This window comes from Carassius auratus, chromosome 4 (genome assembly GCF_003368295.1).
Source record: "Carassius auratus strain Wakin chromosome 4, ASM336829v1, whole genome shotgun sequence".
In the NCBI taxonomy this organism is placed as follows: Eukaryota; Metazoa; Chordata; class Actinopteri; order Cypriniformes; family Cyprinidae; genus Carassius; species Carassius auratus.
Window position 1 is genome coordinate 21,692,413 of NC_039246.1, and position 26,423 is coordinate 21,718,835.

Below are 26,423 nucleotides of genomic sequence, written 5' to 3' on the forward strand. Positions count from 1 at the left end.
GTTCAATTGTTGATCAATTGTTTAATAATAACTGCTGAGTTGAGGCCAGATATTAAGTAGAAAGTTGAGTACATGCAAATATGCACTTATGTGCAAGTGAGATTAAAAAGTGTCTAAATCATCCATTTTTCTGAAGTAACACTGCCCAAGTTTCAGAGCCAATTGAAATTATGCTTATTAACCTGTCACTGCAATAATCCATAAGTTTACAAACAGTCCACTAATCGTCCCAAATGGATACACTTTTGGAAATGGGTGAATTAATTACAGAGTAAACAACTCACCCACTGAGATATTATCAATTTCACTTAAAATGTCTTGACACGTGAAATGATCTGTGAGTCATTTTCCTGTGAGTACTCAGCTCTTTTGAATGAAAACTGCAATCATTTTGACACGTGCAATGCTTACAGAGGATCTGATGACTAATGGACTGAAAGGAAAGTGACTAGCCAAAGAACAGTTGTTTTTATTGAAAATGTATCAAATGTGAAAAATATACACATATTTGAATTTTTTATATATATTATGTCTCATTGCCATATACTACTGGTGGGATCAGAACTAGATTGGACAGGACCTATTTTCACAATAAGACATTTTGTTGGCAAGGAGAGAGATAAGGATAAGGCAAGATGGTGGGCTGAGTCTGGGCAGGTATTACCCTGACAAATACATTTGTTGGAAAGTAACGGTTTCCACCCACCTATTGGGTTTCACAGATCTCACACTCTTACACAACATCCCTCATACACACACACACACACACATTTTCATCTGTCTCTTAAAATATCCACTCAAAAGTAAATAACCCCCATTTTGGTTGCATTACTGCTTATACTCCTCAAGAGCTCAGGAACATTTACTGTTCTAAAAGCTCAAATAGATATAACCACCACAACCAAAGCAAACAACACCTAATTGCTTGTTATCAGATGGGTAATGCATCTGAACACTGGAGTCAAAGAAGCCATCCCTACCTCTTCCCTTTGAACATATTTAGCAGTCAGACATGAAGGACATGGCACACATTTAGGACCCCTTGTCCTGGGCTCAAATTGGGCAGTTTTGCGTCTCAGAACCAGAAGCTTGTTCTGGGTCAGTGATTGGTCAACAGCTGTTCACAGAGAGGGAGTTCAAAGCATTCATCTGTCAACCAATCACAGCCACAGGTGCACCCTGGTCAATTAAACCTGGAGGAAAGGGAGAAAGAGAGAGAGAGAGAGACAAAGCAAGAGAAAAAGTGAAAAGAGAAGAAAAAGAAAGATTGATAGACAGGTGTAAAGAGAGCCTGTGAGAAACAGAAGAAAAGAAACACATAAATAGAAAAGGAGTCACAAGGTAAGAAGGAGGGGAGAGAGAGAGGTGAGAAAGAGAGAGCGAGTAACAGAAGAGAGCATGTGGCGCGCAGACAGAGGAGTGGAGAGAATAAGAGCGCTCTCTCACCCCATCTTCACAGACAGCAGCTAATGAACTAAGAAAGCCAGAGACGACACGTATAAAGCTAGTGATCTGCTACCTGAGGAAACTTTCTGACACCTACAAGACACCTGTCAGAGACTATCACTGGGTTGCACAGGAAAAAAAAGAGCCTAGCTGGAAGATGCACTTCTCTCTTGGAGAATAACGTAAATGCTGGAACAATGGGAGACTGACAGGACACTCTTTTGACCTCTGCGCTGACACCTTGTAGGATGGAAAGACGGAAATTGGAATGGAAAATTCTGCATGGAAATTTCTGATGATTTCCTATGACAGTTTTTTGTCAGTTTAGAGCGTCAAGCTTCAGGTAAGAACAGTTGGCTAATTCTTTTTTAATAACTGTGCAGTTTTTTTTTCTTTACCTGTATGCAAGACTCAACTGAATGAGGCAAACAAGATAAGATAAATGGCGGTCTGTTCGTGTTAGATTTTACATCTTCGTTTTGGGTGAGCCAGATACATTTGCCTTTTAAATTACGCAAATGACAAACAAAATTCATGAATATGAATGAGCACAGACTTATCTGCACTGAATTGAGACAGGGCTCACGGTGTATCAGTACAACGCCTTTCTTCTTGAGTGAATCCTTCCTTTTTTCTGCATTTGATCACATCTTCAAATGACAGCAATAGCCATGACCTGAACCAAAACACTTGAAAAGTGACAACCAAATTAAGCAGATATCCTCAGACTGTGCATAGCTGATATTTTGCTATTTATATTTTCTAAAATATTTTAAAAATCTCATAACAATACAGTACAACGCAAGACAACAATAACATATTAATAATTATATAATGAGTATAAATATGTACGCATGACCACACACACACACACACACACACACACACACATAAGATAAAAAAATGGGGGGGGGGGGGGTTAATAAACCAATTGAATAGAGACAATAATTACATGAAATATATTAATTGTTTTAATAATTAATTAAGACATACATTAGTTGTCAACAGGTGTATTATTATTATTATCAACAGGTGTTATAATGTAAAAAAGGAATATTTTCATTGAACTGAAAATGAGAAACTGAAATCTGGTGAAAGTTCTATTTTTAAGTTTTAAAACTATTTTTAGTCAGTGAACCTTGTGCCCTTAACTAAATCTCAACCTACACAGAAGTTTCATTCCAAACAACTCAGCATAACTATCTTACGTTTTGCCTAACTGGTGGCTAATTATTACTCATTCATACATTTAAGTACAATCTGCTTACACTACCCTGACAGGTTTAAGTTAGACCTTCATGTTTAACTTCTTTTTTCGAATGAATCACATACAAAACGGCCAAACTCCTTAAATCCTTACATTTTCTGATGAGATTGGATTGGATCATTGACACCGCCCATATGAAGTACATATCGCACACAGCATTCTGAAATGAGCATGAGTTTTAGAAACCATAGCAACTAACTCAACACACACACACACACACACACATATACGGACACACAAAGTGTCCAACCGTGGGTCTGGTGCCAGCTCAATCTTTCCCCTCCGCCCCCCACCGCTGTCATGCTGTTGTTGCTGTGCACACAGCTGGTCAAAAAGACACATTGAGGTTGTCGTTTCCTCTGGTGACAGAAATTCAGTGGAGCAGATCCAACAGAACCACAGTGGTGGAACCAGACAGGTGGCTGTAATGGAGTCTGGGCTGTTTAGCACCTGTTGCTCAAGACACGCAAGCAGCCTTCAAAGAAACGCTCTGACAACATGTCCGCACTCACTATGAATCTCACACCTCTGCTCAGCATCTGCAGAACATTGATCATTCATCCCATGTTCATCCAATGACCCGTTGAGGAACCTGTGATTTTTTATTACATCTAGAGTCTGGCCATGCCCCCCGCCCTGAAAAGTTATGATTCTCTTCACACAATTGGGTGAAAATATACAGACCATTAAATTCCTGGTGACCATCTGGCACTGAAATCCACAGGTTCGTTGCTATGGTACTGTGGACCGCAAGTGGGCAGACTTTTTATTTATGGCCCACCCTACCCTCATATCAGCCCCCTCCTTCAATTGTGTAATATACACAATTATGCTACATGTCTGAAGAATCTCTTGAAAATTGCAGGAAGTAGATCAGTATGCTATTTCAGGCCCTTGGTGACGACTGTCAAACGCCCCTCAGCAATGTGGGTTGAGAATAAATTACATCATTACCATATGCTTGAGTGTGAAATACACCGGTCACCTATATTTCACAGTATATGGAAATATGCATAAAACTTTAGCGGTATGGAGAGCTAAAGGCCAAGAATGAACAAAACACAATCAATAGAGCATTTGCAAAGTGGACACAGGTTTCTTTTTGTAATATTTTTTATTGACTGATTTTTGCCAGGAAGGATGTGTGCCCAGAGAGCATCTTTCGGTCTTTGAACAACAGTCCTGTCGTCCACTGTCTAATCCTATCCTTAACCTGAACTCAATCCTTAACCATCAGTTTTGGGAACTATTTTTCAATTATAGCTCATTATGTTTATGACTGAAAAATGATTTACAAATGGAAAGTGTTAAAGTAACTAAATACATTTAAGTAATTTATGGTGGAAGTATGTTTTTATAAATAAAAGTGACATAATTAATAATTTGATCTGATGTTTTTTCTTTCTTTTTTTTTACTGAATTTGCTCTAAATACAATAACAAAAGAGTCTGTTCATTTACATTAACCATCCAAATGAATCAATTCACTAGAAATCATAATCAGACTTTCCAGTTCTATATTAAGAGAAAGAGAGGATAATTTAGCATGAAACAATTCACTATAATTGTGAATTCACTATTCACTATAAAATTCCAATGCTTCATATGATAGGAAGAAAGAATAATTTAGGATTCATTAACAAAGGTCGAATCAGACTTTTCAACCCTATATGTGAGAGAGAATGTGTGTGTGTGTGTGTGTGTGTTTGAGAAGATCATTTAGGATTCACTTGAACAAATCAGATTAAATGCATTGAACAAGACCTTTCAGTGGTACAGTACAAATGAAAAAGAAAGAATAATTTCTGATTTACTTGTGAATTAGATTCACTACAATGAAACAGACATTTTAGCTCTACATATTGGAGAGAAAATATAATTTAGGATTCATTTGAACAAATCAGATTCAATTACTTGAATCAGACCTTTCAGTGCTATAGTACAAATAAAAAAGAAAGAATAATTTACTACAGTGAATCAAACCTTTCGGCATTATATATGAGAAAGAGGTGATTCACTTAAACTAATCAGATTTAAATATAAAGCTAAATAAGAGAGAGATAGAGAGGGGGGGGGCTTTTACAGTAGATGAACATGTTTGATTATTTCCTCAGCAAATTAAAAAAATTTGCATAGACATGATTGGATAAATTTAAACTGGGGATCTACAAGGTGCTTCTTTTGAACTTAGTTAGAGTTAAAACAGAGCTAAATCTAAATCCTGATTGAAAGGGCAACTCACGTTGTTAGGTGCCAGGTCTGTAAATCCATTGAGAAGCCAAGATCAAGCAGGAAAAGGTCAATTATATCTTGTACTTATAAGCCACTTGGCTCTGTTTGGAACAAAGTCGAGGGGGACATAAATACCTGGCACTGGGAAACACTGAAGCTGGGGTGTTTGATAGTAATCTGACCATGGTGAAGAGAGTCTAATGTGAGTGTTTGAGTATGATAGAGAAGAATTCACTCATTCAAGTGCCATCCTAGCAGATGGTTCCTACCTCACAGCAGGCGCCACTCTCATGGAGTAAAGCGGAAAGTGGGGCCATGATGAAGAGGGTCAAGATTGGTAAAAGAAAAAATAGAAATTTATGTCATCATTCTAGCCCCAAAATATGATGATCCCCTTGTGAGGGACCCTCTTCCTAACACACACATGGTTTGTATGGTTTAAGTGGACTCTCCATAGGTGTAATGGTTTTTATACTATACAAACTGTATTTTCTACCCTAGCACTTTTAGTGCTCTACTTGCACTTTTCCTTCTTTTCTTGTCTTCCATATAAAAAAAAAGAAAAAAGAAAAAATGCATTCGGTACTGGACTAACTGAGACTTGTCATGGCACTTGTATACTGTTGTTGTTCTTTCTTGACCTGATTGCTTCTATTGTTCTCATTTATAAGTCGCTTTGGATAAAAGCGTCTGCTAAATGATTAAATGATTACGGTAAATAAAAAAAATACCCTACACCTAAATCTTTCCAAGTAAACACTGTGCATTTTTTTTTTACCTATTCTGAATTATTTATAAGCCTTTTGAATTATCCGGAAACCGAAAGTGTCCTCATAATCACCTTCATGTTGTAAAAACCTATGTCATACCCATGTCACTATGCAAATTTTTGTCCTCAAAAACCACATAAACATCCACACGTGTGTGTCTGTGTGCATGTTTTAAAGCTCCAATTTATCCAGAGCTACTTACAAATGAAGAAGCAATTAAAATCAACAAAATAGCAATACTATTCAAGTGCTATAACAAGTCTCAGTTTGCTTAACGCAGTACACATAGCAAGTTTTTTTTTTTATTATATAATAAATAAAAAGAAAACAGAATAGAAAAAGAATAGCGCAAGCTAGTGTTAGAGGCCTTTTTATGCTTTTGTCAGTTATATAATAAAAAATAAACATATAAAACACAAAAAGATTAGAAAAGTGAAAAAAGTGTTAGAAAAGTGTTAGTTTTCGTTTTGTTTACAAGCAGTCAATGAATAGAGTGAACGTCTAAAAGTTACACGTTTTTATTATTATAATTTTTTTTTAAAGAATAGAAATAGAGAGTGCTAGATTTAGAGAGTCCAAAAAAGGGGGGCGGGTTGGAAGAGATGTGCTTTTAGCTGATTCTTGAGGATGACTAAGAATTAAGTTTGGCAGGTCATTCCACCACGAGGGAACATTTCATTTAAAAGTCAGTGAAAATGATTTTGTGCCTCTTTTGGATGGCACTATAAAGCGATGTTCAGTTGAAGAATGCAAGCTTCTAGAGGGCACATTAGTCTGAAGTAATGAATTTAGGTAAAGGGGTGCAGAGCGAGTGGTGGTTTTGTAGGCAATCATTGATGACTTGAATTTTATGCGATCAGCTATTGGTAGCCAGTGCAAATGTATAAACTGAGGTGTGACATGCATTTTTTTGGCTCATTAAAAATGTATCTTGCTGCTATTTTCTGGATAAAGGTTTGAAAGAACTGGCTGGAAGACCTGCCAAGAGAGCATTGCAATAGTACAGACTATACAGAATAAGAGCTTGATCAAGGAGTTGTGAAGCATGTTGAATTAAGCAAAATGCAGGACTGGTCAGTTTTAGCAATGTGGTCTAAGAATGTCAGCTTATCATCAATCTTAACTTCAAGATCTCTGGCTGTTTTTAATGAGTTTTGGTTGATGTGTCTAAATGGATGTTGAAATGTCAAATGTCAAAAATGAATTGTGATCAAACGATGAGTTTTATGAAGCCAGAAGCAGTTCTGCCTTGGCAAGGTTGAGTTGAAGGTGATGGTCCTTCATCCAGCAAGAAATGTCTGATAGACAAACTGAGATGCGAGCAGCTATTTTCAGATCATCAGGGAGAGGTAGAGTTGAGTGTCATCAGCATAATAGTGATACGAAAAGCCATGTTTCCAAATAACAGAACCTAGGGATATCATGCAGACAGAGAAGAGAAGTGGTCAAAGAAGTGATCCCTGAGGCACCCCATTAGTTAGATGTTGCGACTTATATAAATGTTTATATTAAATTATTATAATATTTTTTTTCATTTCAGTTTTTGCATGACACTACAGCCCCCAAACCCCTACCTTAAAAATTTACATTTTATAATTTTTGAATTATTATACATAAATTAAATCAATTAATAAATACATTTTTATTATTAGCAAAAGTATGTTTTAAATTATGAAAAACTTTTTGCATTTGTGTAGGCCAATTTACTCGGCCATATAATGGAAATATTCAAACACAAACTACCAACATTTAAGATGAAATCCAATAGAGATTGTAAATCATCAGTCCCTCAAAACAAACAAATGAATTAATAATAACCAAAAGCTACTATGATCTGGAGCCTGCTGTTCCTCAGACCCATTCCATTCCATATCACATCTAATCTTCTCCTGCCATCAGAATGATAATCTCATCGTTTCTCTCTTTCTTTTCTTTTCTTCATCTCAGACCTTCTAATTGACAGTCTGAGGGGTTCTGTCTGTGACCTTGCACTAATCGCAGCTGCACTGGGACCACCGAACCGTTGAGTTTATTCATAACCCTAATAATATTTCACCATGTGGGTGCCAACAAAATGTCCCTAATTGGTATAGTGAAGATCTTTGTTTGCGTTCACAAACAGGTTTTCAAAACACCATGCATCAGTTATTTCTATAAAATCACTCCCAGAACAGCAAGACCTATAAAATCTGAATTATGCAGAAAAGGGCAGAACAGTGCTTGTTCTCTTTCAGATCTCGAATGTGTGTTTAATGCTGTTTGTCCAATGAGACAGCAAGATTGTGAAATGGCCTCTAGATAAGCCAGTAGTTGATCTACAAGACTTAAGACGTGAAAATCAATGAACAAAATCTCACAATGGGGCAATTATCATGAGGCACTAATGGTGGATAGAGTACATTAAACAGTCTGTATATATCTTTCAGCGTGAAATTAACTGAAGCTGAAACCTTATCACAGTCTGTGTTGAGATGATGCCATTTAAGTAACTAACTGGTGACAGCTTTAGTCGATTATGTTAGAAGCATGTTTAATTAACCCCTGACATTTTACTGCCATTAGCTCATTATTGGCTTAATGCAGATACCACTCGACACATTGTGTACATGTAAGATATGTCAACTTTTTTTAAGTTGTGGACGCACATATAAATTGGTTCTTGGGAAATACAATAAAGTACTAGCGTTAGGTGCCATTTTTCCATTCCATTGCACTATTTTTCCAATTTTTTATATTTAAACGTACATAATTGACTATTGCATTTGCGTTTCTTCCAGTGTCTTAACATGGCTTTTTAAAAACATGACACTCAATGAAAAGAAAAAACAAGTCTTGAGGTTTTTTTTAAAGCAAAAACACATTCTGTTTGAATACCTCGTTAGCTCAGCTGAATTCAAAATAATGAATTCAATGTTCTGCTATTTGCTATTGCTATCAACACAATTTTACTGCACAAAATGTGTATAGTGCTAGATGAAACATCTATGTTTTGGCCCTGGAGGAGAAAGACTTCCAGGATTTCACATGCTACATGCTAATGCTGCTAATCCACCCAACGGTTAATTTAATCAACTTTTAGGACTACACTGGCTAGCATATAGATGTCCTCAATACTAAACCATTAATAAATGAAACATTTTCTTTTGGTCAACGCAGCGAATTTTCATGACCAACTTGAACACAAGTGGAAAAGGTTTCGTGCAAAAAAGCCATAGTGTGGATTCCTATTGGAATGACAGAATTTTGCTTCATGGGGGCAAAACATTTGTCAGGAAGTTTCTTGTGAATCATGATTGATTAGTCACATGACATTTAATGTTCAGGTGATTGGCTAAAGAATTGACATTTGGCTGTTGAGCAAGTACCGCTGAAGTACTTGTTAATGCTAAAAGATAGTTTTCTCTTTGCTCAAAGCTAATAGTCAAGTCACTTATTATAATTTATACAGATTGTGCAATAGTTTACAAATTTCTAATTTTGTTTTCAAGTAAAATATAGATATGTAAAAACAGATTATTTTCTTACCCTACAAAAAAAGACAGACACACACTTAAAAATAATAGCTATTTTCTCCCTTGTGATACGATCCTGATGTTTTTCACATGCTCCTGGCACATACACACAAAAAACACCCACTTTAATACGTGATCGCCTCCCTTAACACAGATCATTGCCTCACCTCCTTCTGGAGCTTTTATTGTTGCTGTGAGTGTCTCCTCATTTATCTCTCCTCTTGCTCTCTCAGTGTTTTCCTGTAGAGCCTCATGGCTATAAATCTTCAAAAAGACATTCAGCCACACAAAGGAAATGCCACAGGCCATCACCTGATCTGCCGCCTCCCAAAACTTCTCATGAATCAATCCATTTAAGGGTGAAAAACACTTTCTGTCAAGCTTTTTCCAGAACCTCGACATATAAAAAAAGATGACAAGCTCTCACTGATGGCTGAGATGCCTCAGTCTGGCGTATCAGATTCTCTCTTTATTCTCTGTAGCAATTTAAAAAGACACTTTACTAACCTCCACTAATAAGGCATCAACTTATACTGTGCAAACATTATTATTGGACAGAATGATCACAAAGACACAGGAAAAGTTTCTGAACCTCTACAAAAAGACTGCTGAGCTCTGATTAGCTTAGAAATAAATGACTATAATACGGAGAGAGGAAAGGCAGTAATTACCTTGATCACTCTTCATTGTTCCCGACGTGGAGGATCGTAGCAGCTCTGAAATTCTCTGTCTATAATTAAAGCCGGCTGCCATCGCTGGAGGTGAGAGCAGTGTCTCAATCCTAAAACACACTTTTAATTGAGCATAACCGAGAAAGGGAAATCAGTAATGGTTTGACGGTCCAAAACAACAGGGAGAAAGAAATGAATGCAATAGTGACCTTTACATGGCTCTATTAAAGCAGTTATACAAATACATACTCACATTTCTCTGACAGGAAACATTTGGCATTTTTGGAAACAAACAAACAAATATCATTTACTGATTTCATACATAATTTTTACATTACTGAATGTCCTGTAATGTCAGCTCAAATATTTTCTCTCTCAAATTATGTCCTCAAAATATGGTTATGTACACTCAAATGTATAAAAACTCCTGAAATGTCTGTAAAATGTCTAAATATAATTTAAAACGGTGTCTTTATATATATATATATATATATATATATATATATATATATATATATATATATATATATATATATATATTAGGGGTGTAACGGTTCACAAAATTCACGGTTCGGTTCGATACGATACACTGATGTCACGGTTCGGTTCGGTACGTTTTAGATACAGCAAAATGTAAAAACATCTCAACTTTTCAGAATGCCGCAAGCGCACCGCGGGTCATGTGACAAGAACCAACCAATCAGCTTCATCCTTTCCCGTAACAACGTTGAGAGCTCAGCCAAGATGAAGGAACAGCTGATCATAGTTGTATATGGATTGCAATTTTGAAATAAATTCAGTAGCAGAGCTACTGCAAGCGATTTTTAGAGCTGCAAATCCATTTATCCTTCGCTGAAATTTCCGCGTCTCATGGAGAGAGCACGTCATTGTTGCTTAGCAAAGACAGACGCCTCAGGAGAAAGACGCGCTTAGCGTTTTCCATGCGTTTTTAGGCACGATATGTGAACGGCCCCTAAGGCGCTCGCTCACTCAGCACGCGCTGAAGGCTCGTTGCAAAATGTCTAATGCATTTAACAGACCAGAAATATAAGATCCTAAAATAACCAACAGGTCTGGTGTTTGGGTTGGATTCCCTGTAAGCTATAGTGTCTAAATGCTGCAGGGATAGTTTGCTGCGTGCATGTTTCTCCTTTTTTTCGTCTTTTCCCAGATAGTACTGACGCATATATCCCAGATATTCCCGCTGTTTTTTTTTTTGTTTTTTTTTGTAATCCCGCTGGTGTACCCTGTCATGTTGCAGATGCGACATACCGTTGTTTTTTTATCCACCACTCTCTTGCCATCACCATTATAGCTTAAAGGGAATCCAAAGTGCACCCAAACACCAGACCTGTTGGTTATTGGAGGATCTTCTCATTTCTGGTCTGTTAAACGCATTGGCTATTTTGCAACGAGCCTTCAGCGCGTACTGAGTGAGCGAGCGCCTGCTGAGTAGCCTAACATAAACATATAAGATGGTGTTTTTTTCTTCTTCGGGAGTGTCAGGGGCGTTGCCTGTTACGTTGTTTGGGTTATTGGGCTACCTTGTTGAACGCATATCATTATATTTCTTTCTCTCTCTTTTTTTTTTTTTTTTTCAAATATAATTAATTACTCCAACGAACCGTTCGGTATACATAATGCGTACCGCGTACCGAACCGAAAGCGTCGTACCGAACGGTTCAATACGAATACGCGTATCGTTACACCCCTAATATATATATATATAAGACATATTCAAAACTGCTACCCAAATTATCATAATTAAGTATAATAATATATGAACACATTGCATTTAGTCAGCAAAGCTGTACAAACTGAATAAAAGGAAGGCACCATTTCCTAATATATTTCCCATCATGCCATGTGTCATGTGTCACAGATACATTTTTGGTAAAGCAGGAAAAATCAAGCGGTTGTAGGGAAACCCTGAATATTAATTGTGGAACAAAACTAAACATAACAATTTTGATCATTTACTATGACAGTCAATATACAGTACAAATACATGAGATATATTCGATATGTTTAAAAACATATTGGAATTGAAACATATTGATGTATTCATAACTAATAGTTCTAAACATGGCATTTCCATTTGAAGTGCTCTCACAGGAAGTCAAGGGACACCAGAATGTACTGTACCTGTGAAAAGTGCAGAACAAAAACGTTTTCAGAAGGTCAGAGAACGTGAAGCCTCTAAAGGGCATTTCCGCTAAAGAGACTAATTCTTAAATCATTTCACCTGTAATGAAACGACCTTTCTGCATGAACTTAATCCCAATAAAGCGTCTCATATTGGCCTCGGTAGACTCATATGTGCAAAATCAAACAGTTCATGCTTGAAGGTGGAGCATAATGAGATGCAACCTTCCGAGTCCTTCTGCTGTAGGGTGAATGCCAATGTGACAATGGCATTTTAGACTTTCTAATGAAATTATTGCAGGCGTCCTTTGTCAACTAGACAGTCAGAAGCTGTTTGTGCTTTGAAGGCTCTCCCGAAGGGATGTTCTGGGACAGGGGTGAGATGGCTGGTTATGTTATCCGTGTGCCTTGTATGAAACGTTCCGGTCCGACAGACTTACACCAGGGTGTGTGAGTGACTTTTCCTTCTTTTCCATTCTGTTTCCATTACCCAGGGATCTCCTGCCTGGGATGACATTTACAAGCAGAACGCAGGGTACGAGAAGCATGGGGATAGATTACCAGAATGAGAACTGCCAGTGGCACGCTGTGTCTGCTTACCTTTGTACTTCGGAAGATTATAGAGTCAGCACATAGTGATTTTTAGATTTCTGCTAATACCCACATAATGGCAGGGTATGTGATTCATGCAACCAGAAAACCTTATGGCACACTGGCACAGCCTGAACAGCACATCAATTTGACATTTTACTAATTTAATTTAATTTAATTTCATTAAAGAAAGAAAGAAAAATGTACTTGTCAGTTGAGAGACTTTGGGCTTTTCATAACATTTTCACACTAGTGGAAAGAATGCATTAAAAACAGTTCAAGTGTTTATTACACTTTATCTATTTGTGTCTTTAGATTTAAATTATTTTGGTCACACTTTATTTTAAGGTCCAGTTCTTGCTTTTAACAAACTTTCACTATGATTTCTGATTCAGTAAACTCCTAATTTGCTGCCTATTTATAGTTAGTGAGGTAGTTGTTAAGTTTAGGTATTGGATAGGATTAGGGATGTAGATTATGCTCATGATGAATATGTGCTTTATAATACTAATAAACAGCCAATATGTTAATAATAGGCACGCTAATAAGCAACTAGTTAACAGTGAGAATTGGTCACTGAAGTGTGTCTGTTTTCTCAAATTTTTATTTTTTTATTTTTTTTGCTTGCACTGAGCAAGACATTTCCACTTCTTTCAATGTTACTGTTTTTTATTTCATTTTATACCTATAATAATAATGATAATAATAATAATAATAATAATAATAATAATAAATATAGCTGCAAGCAGCAATTACGGGGCCAAGCACTCCAACGGCAAATGTAGGAGCTAAGCATGGCATGGAGCATAACACCAAAAGCATTAATGAGCAATAAGAGCAATTTTAGGATTATTGTAATTGAAATGGCTAAAAAAAATCATAAATACCACCTCTAGTAGCATGATTACTTGGCTTATCAAGTTTGACCAATAGGTGGCACTGTTATAAAATCAATTTGGTGTACTCTGTGTGACTTTTCAATGACACACACAAAGTTTGGCGTTAATATGTCAAAGCATTCCAGAGATACAGCCTCAAGAGTCATTTTGTCACAGTGCTTCAAATTCGTCGCTGTGTTATGTGAAAACGGTTTTGTCTATCGACACAAAATCCATAAATTTGTGTTAGAATAGTCTGAAGATTATCTGATTCAAATTTGGTGAAAATTAAACCTACGGTTGATAAGGAGTTCGAAAAAGTAGGTTTTCAACATAAATAAAAATGGCGGACCGGAAGTTCAGCATACACTGGCACATTTGGTATCTATGTTATCGGCATAAGCCAGGGAATATTTTGAGCACAGTTTCATTCAAATAGGCTAATGCAATAAAAAGTTATTAGCAATTTTAAAAGTGTAATTATTCGTGGTTAATGAATGGTTTATTACTCTTGACAAAAAGGTGGCGCTGTTACCAAATTTATGTGGCATGGTAAGTGTGAGGTGGCAATGACACATACAAAGTTTGGTGCAAATATGTCAAAGTGTTGCAGAGATACAGCCTCAAATGCATTTTGGCACCCTTCCAGCAAATTCGTTGATGCGCTTAATGAGAACCGTTTTGTATATCGACATGAAATCCATAACTTTTTGCCAGCATGATCTGAAGATGATTCACGTCTAATTTGATGAAAATCGGACTAACGGTCTAGGAGAAGCTCGAAAAAGTAGGTTTTCAACATTAATCAAAATGGCGGACAGGAAGAATGGCCAATTTTCGCATAATTTGTATCAATGCTCTCGGCATGAAGCAGAGAATATAGGGAGACCATTTTCATTTTAATAGTCTAATTTATTCAAAAGTTATTAGCATTTATTTGAAATTTCAATATAACTCTTGGCCACAAGGTGGCGCTGCCACCAAACTTTTTGAGTACCTTCAGGGCATGGAGCCGAATATTTTGTAGTTATTTTCGTGACGATACGATGCTGCGTTCAAAAAATACAGCATTTTAAAACATAATTCAAAATGGCCGACGCCTAAAATGGCCGGCACGGGAAAATTGGATATCATTCAACTCAACATCACTCACTGAACTGAAAAAGACCAGTTGTGTGATTTTTGGCCAAACCGTTCAGAAGTTATAAGCCAAAATATTTTTCATATCTCCTGACCACTAGGTGGTGCTGCGTTGAAACACTGCAGGTAGTCGTAGATTATGCTTGTTATAACAAACAGCAAGATTGGTCTCAATATGCCAAACCGTTGCCAAGATATAGCCTCACGGGTATTTTTGCGTGCTTTTTGTAAAATTTGTTCACGTGTCATTCGAGAACGGTTGGACGAATCAACTTGAATTGCATAACTTTTTGCCAGCGTGGTCTGAAGATGATCTTGTGGCAATCGGACAAATGGTCTAGGACAAGTTCGAAAAAGTAGGTTTTTCAAAAAATTGAAAATAGCGAAAAAACTAAACCTTGCGATTTTTGAATTCATTCGACTTGGCATGAACCAAGGATTCAGAGGAAAAAAGAATTTCCATTTTCTGGCTTACGGTTCAAAAGTTATTAGCATGCAAATATTGAAACTTTGGACAAGTGGTGGTGCTAGAGAGTTGGAGTTAGAGACTTCAAATTTGCTATAGTTAATACCAACACCCTGATGAAGGCCAATGGGCCGATACGCGTTGGTGTTTTAATGCTTTAGCCCAACCATTAAAGGCTTTTTAACTTTTGCATCCTATTGAGTGCCTGGACTTGGATTTTTTTCCAAAATCTTTTTCTATATTTAACCCTTCCAAGAGCACCAGAGGATACAAGGGATTCCAGCAGCGCTCCAGTTCTCTTTTGTTTTTGCTATAGTTAATGTTGGGACTGTCCTCTATCAGTGTGCCAAATTATACAACTTTCCCGCAATCGGTTCTATGGGCTGCCATAGACTCCCAGTCGGAAAAAAAATAATAAGAACGGGAACAAACACAATAGGGTCCTACACACCTTCGGTGCTTGGCCCCTAATAATAATAACGCATTGCATTTATATAGCATTTGTCAAGGCACTCAAACCTAAAATATTTAGATTTCTGTTCTGGAAATGCATCACATTATAATTATAATATGTAATGCCCATATAATTATAATGCATCATTTGCATATTTGAACAAAAATTCAGAAAACTTCAGAAAATTCTTAAATTAAACAATCAACTATATATACTGTATTTCATAATTGTCTAACCCAACGCTAATCCTTGGGGTGCTTTATGTAAATTCATAAAATGTTATTAAATAAATAAAAAATACTTTAAAATAGAGTATTTTATGTGGTGTTGTTTCACCATTGCCCATAAAATTATATTTCATAATATATATCGAATATCTCAAATTGAGGATGTCTAAAAAAAAAAAGATGTTTATTAGTAATTTATGCTGACAGTGAATGTAAGATTATTAAAAACTACACAAACAGCTATGGATTTTATTCTGCTTTCCTGATTTCATTTTGGAGTTACACTTCATGTCAAATCATGTTTAATAGGGATTAAATTGGAATTTAAAAGGCGTTCTCAATTCAATCTGGAATGGTACACAACTCCTCCAACTACAGACTTCCAACAGAAGAAGCTACAGGGGAAGAAACGATAACATCGACCTGAGAGGAGACTCCTCTAATTGAACATTTTCATTAGTTACCAAAGGGTGATGTGAACTGGAACGGGTTTGATTGGGTCTTTATTTATGTACATGCTCACAAGTGCCTCCCGTCTTCATTGTGGCTTACACACAGACACACACACACACACACACACACACACACACGCACACTGGAGGTTGTCATGGCAACCTTCACCTGTTGTTGTGAGAGGGGAGAATTTCAAACAGTCCGTTATCACAGAAGCAGAGCATCCTCCGATCCAATTCTCCAACGTGTCACTCGTAGAATAAAGAAACCGAGGCGAATTGCATGCTGACAGCCAATTTCATAAAGTTAACATTTGGTGCAACTCATTTTAATTGACCCCAACATTTTATTCATGTTATTTTAAATACTAACTCCAGAATGCCACAATGATATCATCAGCTATTAAACAAGCAATTAAACCTGCATTTAAAGAGTGAAAAATGTGTAAAAGATATTTCAACATACAGTATTGTTCAAAATAATAGCAGTACAATGTGACTAACCAGAATAATCAAGGTTTTTCGTATATTTTTTTATTGCTACGTGGCAAACAAGTTACCAGTAGGTTCAGTAGATTGTCAGAAAACAAATGAGACCCAGCATTCATGATATGAACGCTCTTAAGGCTGTGCAATTGGGCAATTAGTTGAATTAGTTGAAAGGGGTGTGTTCAAAAAAATAGCAGTGTGGCATTCAATCACTGAGGTCATCAATTTTGTGAAGAAACAGGTGTGAATCAGGTGGCCCCTATTTAAGGATGAAGCCAACACTTGTTGAACATGCATTTGAAAGCTGAGGAAAATGGGTCGTTCAAGACATTGTTCAGAAGAACAGCGTACTTTGATTAAAAAGTTGATTAGAGAGGGGAAAACCTATAAAGAGGTGCAAAAAATGATAGGCTGTTCAGCTAAAATGATCTCCAATGCCTTAAAATGGAGAGCAAAACCAGAGAGACGTGGAAGAAAACGGAAGACAACCATCAAAATGGATAGAAGAATAACCAGAATGGCAAAGGCTCAGCCAATGATCACCTCCAGGATGATCAAAGACAGTCTGGAGTTACCTGTAAGTACTGTGACAGTTAGAAGACGTCTGTGTGAAGCTAATCTATTTTCAAGAATCCCCCGCAAAGTCCCTCTGTTAAAAAAAAGGCATGTGCAGAAGAGGTTACAATTTGCCAAAGAACACATCAACTGGCCTAAAGAGAAATGGAGGAACATTTTGTGGACTGATGAGAGTAAAATTGTTCTTTTTGGGTCCAAGGGCCACAGGCAGTTTGTGAGACGACCCCCAAACTCTGAATTCAAGCCACAGTACACAGTGAAGACAGTGAAGCATGGAGGTGCAAGCATCATGATATGGGCATGTTTCTCCTACTATGGTGTTGGGCCTATTTATCGCATACCAGGGATCATGGATCAGTTTGCATATGTTAAAATACTTGAAGAGGTCATGTTGCCCTATGCTGAAGAGGACATGCCCTTGAAATGGTTGTTTCAACAAGACAATGACCCAAAACACACTAGTAAACGGGCAAAGTCTTGGTTCCAAACCAACAAAATTAATGTTATGGAGTGGCCAGCCCAATCTCCAGACCTTAATCCAATTGAGAACTTGTGGGGTGATATCAAAAATGCTGTTTCTGAAGCAAAACCAAGAAATGTGAATGAATTGTGGAATGTTGTTAAAGAATCATGGAGTGGAATAACAGCTGAGAGGTGCCACAAGTTGGTTGACTCCATGCCACACAGATGTCAAGCAGTTTTAAAAGACTGTGGTCATACAACTAAATATTAGTTTAGTGATTCACAGGATTGCTAAATCCCAGAAAAAAAAATGTTTGTACAAAATAGTTTTGAGTTTGTACAGTCAAAGGTAGACACTGCTATTTTTTTGAACACACCCCTTTCAACTAATTGCAAAATTGCACAGCCTTAAGAGCGTGCATATCATGAATGCTGGGTCTTGTTTGTTTTCTGACAATCTACTGAACCTACTGGTAACTTGTTTGCCACGTAGCAATAAAAAATATATTAAAAACCTTGATTATTCTGGTTAGTCACATTGTACTGCTATTATTTTGAACAATACTGTACCATGAGGTACGACGACAGCTGCAAATGAGTTTCGGCACATTTTAGCTTGTTTGTGACGGCAAAGCTTCAAGTCGTCACCGCTCTTCCTTAATTCAAGGGTGTCAAACTCTTCTCATATGCATCCTTTTTTTTAGCTTGATTATCACAGCTAAGTCATGCGCATTTCTGATGACGCCTATATAAAGCATAAAGAGAAGATTCAATTATCACCTCTCTTCTCTTTCAGCTCTGTCAGATCGCGTGAACGAAGTGCTAACTCTTTCAACATGTCTCCTGATGACGTAAAGAGTCAACTTTATCCCACACACCTCCAAAATGTGATTACAAAACTCTCAGACGCCAGACAAGTCAACATACTCTACAAAGCCCGAAAACCCTGTCTGATTGTGACAGTTTCAAGGTAAGAACTTTGACTAGAATGAAAGCGAGCCAGACACAAACATCTGAACACATTTACAGCATAAAACGACAATGTTTTGTTAGCATTCAATGACAAATAGAGATTGAGTCTGGTATTGTCTAAAAATAAGAAGACATATGACTGCATTTCCAAGCAGTCTGCATATAAACGACAGTGAAATGAGGTTGCTTGTTCATATTTACGGCCTCTACTTGTCATAATTCCTCTCCTAGTAACATATGGGCATGAACACAAACACGGTTCAGCATGCAAAAACACTCAAGACCCATTCGTCTCTACAAACAGTCGCCACCGTGTCAATATTTCCCTCTCACAGATGTTGAATCCGGGTTGGCAGCTGAACTTCATGGCACCATGGTCAATGTGACACCCAGTATAGACCCAGCGGTGGCCCACGAGAGGTACAACTACCTCGCGTTGATATGTGGCGTGCCTCTCATCCTCATCATCATCTTGGGGAATGTCCTAGTGTGTCTCAGTGTGTTGACCGAACGCTCTCTTAAAACCGCAACTAACTACTTTATCGTCAGTTTGGCTGTGGCTGACCTTCTTTTGGCCGTGCTGGTCCTGCCGCTCTACGTCTACTCTGAGGTGAGTGCCAGTGACCAATGAGAGATGGTCTAAACTGCCCCTCTATGTTTCAGACTACTAATTCACTAAGCTTCGATTTAGCTGATGTTTTTATCCATGCAAACAATGCTACACTTCTTACCGGGACAGTCTGACTGGAGCAACTGGGGTAAAGTGACCTGCTCAAGGCCAAAATGATGATATGGAATGAACTGAGCATATTGTCCACCCAGTCATTTGTATTTTTTTGATCAACTTTGAAAATATTTCTGTAGGTGATGCTGGTACATTGAGCATTGAGCGCTACAGGGTTTCTGAGAATACATGAGTCATTCAGATCGTGTTGAACTTGTAATTATTCCTCATTGAAGTGTTACTATTGGACAAGTGCAAGGTGTTTGAAATGAATGAGCAGAATATGCCATTTTAGGGTACATTTTGTATTCCAGAAAAGTATTTTAATGTCAGATGGTGTGAAGTTTAGCTTTTGAAGTTTGCTTGTCTGTGAAGTGAATCTTGATGCAGCGAGTGATTTCCCTCAGAGACTTCCTGTCTTTATTGTATGGTTGGTTTAAATAAACATAGTTTTTGGTAAATTCTTTGAATTAGTTCAAATTTTAATTGCAGTCAATCTAGACCATCAACTGATTAACATCTACAGTACCATCTGTTCCCAAAAGATCCTTTAAGATTTAACTAAAATGGCCTTGAACATAACTTTAAAGAATATATTTTAAATAATTTTTAAACAATAATATATTTCATAAATATTTGAATATCCAAATTTAAATAATTATATTCATATTATATTTGTTTTTAATGGTTTTGATGATTTATATATATGGGCCGGGCAAGTTAATACATTATTATCACGCTAACACATTAATTGATTAATGCCGACAATTATTCTATCTTGCGTTAACGCAGTTTTATTATTATTATGAAAGTCCGTTGCTCATTGGCTCTGAATACACACAGGCCTACAGACAAATCATGGGTCACAGGGAGGGGATACTTCTGATTATTTTATTTTATTTATTATCAAATTATTTAGGCTAAGCATCAGCATTCACAAACCACTGTCCACTGTTATTTTTAACAGAAAAGAATGCAACAAGGTCATAATCTTGACTTGATAAGTTTGAAATAGGAAGTTTCCGATTGCATTTGAAGACAGCAGAGAAGCACTCTCGCTCAACACAGTGGAGTGAATCATTTTGTTAACAATATATTGGCTTACAGATCTATCGCTTTTGCCGCTCAGAAATATTCATGCAATCATGCAACACGTAGCACGCTCACACTCACTGATCTATATATATATTTGAACCGCGCTCTTGCCCACCTCTTGCCACGAACCAGGCTTTGGGGGTCAAACGCGCTCCGGCATGGTTAAGGTTGCCTAGTGTGAGCACACACTAATTATTCTCTCGCATCCCGCACATACGAGTCTCTACTCGCACATCAGCTCTGCTGCGATGGGTCCTGCGATCGTGCAGGTCTCTAATAGGAAGATGCCTGTTATAATGTTATGATCAATTTTTTTTCTATAACAAACTATAAAATATTTTCTATAAAAACTTTAATGTCTTGGCAAAGACAAATGGCCTGTTTTATAATTAACTGAATTACATTAAGTTGAGATGTAGGCTACAATAAATATTTTAACTGCTACTATGTAAAAGGAACACTCCTGTAAAAAGCACCTTATTTGTTTAAAGTGTTTGCAAACCAAATGTTATTACACTTATATACACTGTATATGTATACATATTAGTGCTGGGCAAAAATCAATATATATATATATATATATATATATATATATATATATGGAATTGATGCCCCTGGCAGATACTGTATAGATGAGTGTGTGTGTCCTGTCGTCTTACACATTCTATCTTTCTCTGTCTGTGTGTGTGGGTGTGTTTTAGTTCCTGGGAGGCATGTGGACCCTGAGTATGTACATCTGTGATGCCCTAATGACTATGGACGTGATGCTCTGCACTGCCTCCATTTTGAATCTATGTGCAATTAGTGTGGACAGGTGAGACATGCACCCACCCCCTACACACCTGCTCACCCATCACTATTAAAAATAGCTCAAACTTATAAAAACTTATAACTTATAAAAATGAACAGTAGGAAATCACTTACACTGAGGTGTAACTTACACTCTTGGAATTATGTCAATATATACAACAAAAAATAAAACATAAAAAGACCACATATTATGGGCCCATTTCCACCATGCTTTGGTATGACTCATAATTAAGACATAAAATGTTGAAATTATGAGAAAAAAGCATAAAAGGCAAAATTGTGGTATAAAAACCATAAAAAGAGAACATTTTGAGTTACAAAGCTAAAACTGTGACAAAAATAAATATGAAAAAAAATCATAGTCATAAAGGCCGAAATTATGACTTAATATCTCATAACTTCAACCTTTTATTTCAAAATGACTACTACTTAATATCTCATTTACCAAAACACGATTTTTTTTTTGGTAAAAAAAAAGGGTGTGGCCTTTCATATAACTCTCAAAAATGTAAAAAAAAATAAAAAAAAATAATATTCATAATATTGTCATTTTATGGGATGGTCAATAGAATAAGGACAATAAAATCAGAATCTATCCTGCTTTAAATAGCTGGAGCATTTAAAGTGGCAGACAACAAAACTACAGTGCACGCTTTTAATACACAGAATGCTAGTGTCCACTGGTGTTATATAGTTATCATTATAGTTATCCTAATAGGTGTCAGTGAATGGTATTACTTTCTCTACATCTCTGTTACAGGTACATTGCAGTAGTGGTCCCTCTGAAATACAACAGGAACCAGTTTAGTGTTCGTCAGCTAGCCTTGATCACAGCCACCTGGGTGCTTTCCCTAGGTGTAGCCAGTCCTGTCATATTTGGCTTAAACCAGGTCCCCAACAGGGACCCTCATGTGTGTAAGCTGGAGGACAACCAGTTTGTGGTCTATTCCTCCATCTGCTCCTTCTTTGTCCCCTGCCCTGTCATGCTCCTCCTGTACTACTGGATGTTCAGGGGACTAAAGCGATGGAGCTCTGGCCGTAGCCGGTCACACCTCCATCACCCACCCAGAGGCCGTAGAAGCCTGTCTTTGCGCCTAGGAGCGGCTCTACAAAAGGAGAAGGGACGAGCAAGGGAGAAGGTGGTGTACCTCATGCCTGCAAGTCTCAGTCCGACATCTCTCACCGCTACCCCGACTACTCCAGTCTCCCCAGCCAGCCCGGTTACTCTTACCACAGATGAGCAGGCAGAAGGTCAGACGCCGGCAGCAGAGAGTGACCCCATGACCACCCAGATGGACAGTGTTTCGGATGCAGAGAACCCTGAGCGTGCCACTGAGGATGACAGCGGACGGGAGAATGGTGTAGGGAAGAACCATCGTCCTCATACGGGACGCCGCCACAGCAAGAGCAACAGGGTGAGCGGACGAGAGCGGAAGGCAATGAAGGTGCTGCCCGTGGTTGTGGGTATGTATCAATTCATTTCAAATGTTTGTTATTGTGCTTCTCACAACATAAATGTCTAAAGCATATGGAAGCCCATTTCCACCACTGAATAAAACATTAAAAAGAGGGTTATTGGTTTATCTCACAACTCTGGCTTTTTTTCTCGCAATTATGAGTTTACACCTTATAAATATGACCTTTTTCTCAGAACTGTGTGATATAAACTCATAATTGCGAGAAATTGTCAGAATTGCTAGATAAAAACACAATTCTGACTTTTTTGTATAGATTATATCTCACAATTCTGAGGTTTTATTTTTAATATAAACTTTTATTGGTCAGTATTGTGTGATATAAACTCGCAATTCTGAGAAATATTGTCAGAATTGTGAGATATAAACTATATTTAAAAAAGTCTGAATTGTGAGTTTTTCTTGCAATTTTCAGTTTATATCCAGCTATTCAAGCTTTATAGCTTGCGAATATGAGTTTATATCATACAATTCTGAGAGAAAAGTCAGAATTGCAATTCTGTATTATGCATTTCTGAGAGAAAATGTCAGAATTGCGAGTTGCAAGAATTTGTTTTAGAATTGTTAGAAAATGTCGCAATTACCTTTTTAAAAAAAAAAAAATTATTCAATGGCAGAAATGGACTTTAACGGACTTGCATTTTAAGATGCATAATAAAATTTTATATTTTTTTGTGTGTTTTTGCTTAAGGGATTAATGTTAATTTAAATTAATTGCATGCAAATTATAAGTTTATATATGTGTGTGAACTGTGAATATTTATTATGTATACATAAATACACATGCATGTATATATTTCAGATTTTTTGTTTTTATATGAAATATATTAATGAATATAAATATTTAGATGTAAATATTTTCAATATATATAGTGTATGTGTGCAAATTACTATATACATAATAAATATAGACAGTACACACACTTTTATTTTGTGTGATTTTATATTTATTCATTTTTTTATTATTTTGGATGCGATTAATTGCGATTAATCATTTGACAGCACTCTTCATGTCAAGAGAGAAAATCGGCATATTAGGATTTTTCATAGATGCTTGTAAACATCTTGGGAGCGTCGTGAACATTCTCCTAAATGACTGATATGAAATGACACAGTGTAATTATGACAACAAATTTATTTATGTCCCTTTAAGATGATTTTAGGGGATTCAAAAGGCATCCAAAGCGAATGCTGGTGAGCAGCCATGCTGGTCTTTTCAAACACTTCAAACACGTGAAGTACCTTGCCGTGATCTGAGGTTTTTAGGATCAAGACTGTGCGGGTATCCATCAGTGTGTTTGAATGTTCATTCATGTGAAATGATTCAAGGCATGAATAAATGCGTTAGCAGTATTTAGAACTAAATGACAGCCATCAGGTGGTCAAGTATGACGAAAACTGTTCAAATGTCACATTCTGCAATATATAAAAACTTTCCATGCTTTGATGTGACACCTGCTGCTCTAGGATTATTAACATGAAAACTGCTTTCTAAAAGAAGTCCTTTCAAGTGTAATATATAAAGCTGTTTCCAGGGCAATGAACGCAATGACCATATTGGAGAATATATATAAACTCCTGACATGATTTTCTCCTCTCCAGGTGTGTTTCTGGCCTGCTGGACTCCTTTCTTCGTGGTCCATGTGACGAAGGCGCTGTGTGAGTCATGTGACATCGGGCCGACGCTGATCAGTGTGGTCACATGGCTCGGTTACGTGAACAGCGCCGTCAACCCCATCATCTACACTGCCTTCAATGTGGAGTTCAGGAACGTCTTTCACAAACTGCTCTGCTGTCGCTCCTAAGGCCAAACCCTCTTTAGCACAAGCCTAAATTCATGATGAATAATTAAATAATTAAAACAATTATGATTAAAGGAAGCAAAGACAAAAACACCTGGATGAGCTGAGTACACAGTGTTCTCCAAGCAAAGGAATGCTTTAAGAAAACTGAACATTACGAAACGATGGATTACCGAAAAGACTGAATGCGCAGTGGGATGTACCGCTGAGGAAAACTTCTGATGCCTTAGTCAACCGAACATTTTCTTGTAAAATTATTGCTTGAACACTACAGTTGATAACAGAATACTGTTGATCCCATAGCCCAGAGGCATAAAATATGTGAAAACGTCCACATTGAAGTTAACAGTTGTCTGTGTTTGAGATGTTGTATTGGTATCAGTGTTGATTTAATTATTTTTAAATGAATTTTAAAATGAATCTTATCTTTCCCCCTTCTTTTTTAAGTGTTGGTTGTTTTCAATAGATATGCTGAGTGCTCAGCCAGCTTTTTAATTTAAGAGAAAGTTAGATCATGAGCTGTGTTTGGAATGGCATACCAGCATACTGTGTAAAAAGCAGTATATTGTCAGTGGGAAGTCTAATGTTTTTAAAAATTGAATGCAATAGGGAATGAACGGTGGCAGAACTTGACACACACATGTTTACTTCAACTACAACCCAGTTATCATCTCAAATACAGTCGCAGTATGCTTTTATTTCAAGCATGTGCTCATTTATTTTTCACACATGCATATTATATGCTAGAAGACTGCTATACTAATACAAGAAATATGGTGTCTACTAGTATGGTAGGCTAGTATGCTTATTCTATTCCGAACACAGCCATCAATTCTTAAAGCTGCATATGGTGAGATTGTTTATTACTACATTTCCTTGACAAAATGATCCAAGCTCTGTAAAACCATGTAAACATAGCCAGGGAAAGATCTCATTTTCATGCCTACGTCACCTTTAGTTAGAACAAACAATGTTAAGAAGTTAATTCTGTGGCTTCATCCATACAAAGAGGAAAATGTGCCAACTGTTGGGGGTGTATATACAGTTGCCAAAATCATTGGATGCCTTTCTCTGCCCTAGTGCACACAGTCTGCCAATTTAGTTTTGTTGCAAGTGTGATACACAAAATGTGTACTGTAGATATGCTCAGCATTGACTGGTAATAAACTGCATAATGGCATGGGGATTGTGGGTATTATCTGGGGCGGATTATAGTAATTGTGCTTCTAAGAATCAATGTTGTAAAGAGACTTGTGGAATGAGTATTGCTGTTCGTGTACAGGATCATCAATGCATCTGTCACTTTATGGAGATGTGTGTGCTTTACTGCTTAGACTGTACAAATATATAAGCAGTGAGCTTCATAAGTCTGAAACATCACTAACAATCTGGGGTTGAATTTAGGATTTGTGAAATTCATCTTAATTTTACTTTACTATGGTAATATAATTAAAAAAATAAATAAATAAATACAATTGTATATGGTCGCATCCTTTTGGGCCTCACTATAGATGCAAAAATTTACACTACAGTTGACAAGTTTGGGGTTGGTAATCATTTTTATTAGTACATTTATTTAGCAAGAAGATGTTAAATAGATCAAAAATGAAGTTTTTATATATTTACATTAGGAATAGTTACAAAATATCGTCACGGAACATGAACTCCCATTAATATCCTAATTATTTTTTGGCATAAAAGAAAAAACAATAATTTTAAAAATCAATCAATAAAATTCAATAATAACTACAAATATACCCGTGCAATT

At 36.9% G+C, this 26,423-nt stretch overlaps 1 protein-coding gene across 2 annotated transcripts; it reads left to right on the forward strand.

The window, feature by feature from the left end:
• Nucleotides 1-1,287: 1,287 nt before the first annotated feature.
• On the forward strand, nucleotides 1,288-26,129 carry LOC113062541 (D(4) dopamine receptor-like). Of its 2 annotated transcripts, XM_026232459.1 has the most exons (6): nucleotides 1,288-1,789; nucleotides 18,574-18,747; nucleotides 19,085-19,359; nucleotides 21,270-21,382; nucleotides 22,139-22,842; nucleotides 24,456-26,129. In XM_026232459.1, exons 3-6 carry the CDS (start codon nucleotides 19,123-19,125, stop codon nucleotides 24,656-24,658), a joined length of 1,257 nt encoding a protein of 418 aa, XP_026088244.1. In that variant the 5' UTR covers nucleotides 1,288-1,789; nucleotides 18,574-18,747; nucleotides 19,085-19,122; the 3' UTR covers nucleotides 24,659-26,129. The 2 variants fall into 2 exon arrangements, with proteins under 2 accessions (XP_026088244.1, XP_026088236.1); XM_026232451.1 differs by lacking the exons at nucleotides 1,288-1,789; nucleotides 18,574-18,747 and having other exon boundaries at nucleotides 18,756-19,359.
• Nucleotides 26,130-26,423: the final 294 nt, after the last annotated feature.

Excerpts from the sequence above, each read along its gene's own strand:
- LOC113062541 (XM_026232451.1), top strand. The coding sequence starts at position 19,015 with ATGCAAAAACACTCAAGACCCATTCGTCTCTACAAACAGTCGCCACCG. Across the intron at positions 21,383-22,138 it reads TGTGCAATTAGTGTGGACAG|GTACATTGCAGTAGTGGTCC; the intron begins GTGAGACATGCA and ends TCTCTGTTACAG. Across the intron at positions 22,843-24,455 it reads GGTGCTGCCCGTGGTTGTGG|GTGTGTTTCTGGCCTGCTGG; the intron begins GTATGTATCAAT and ends TCTCCTCTCCAG.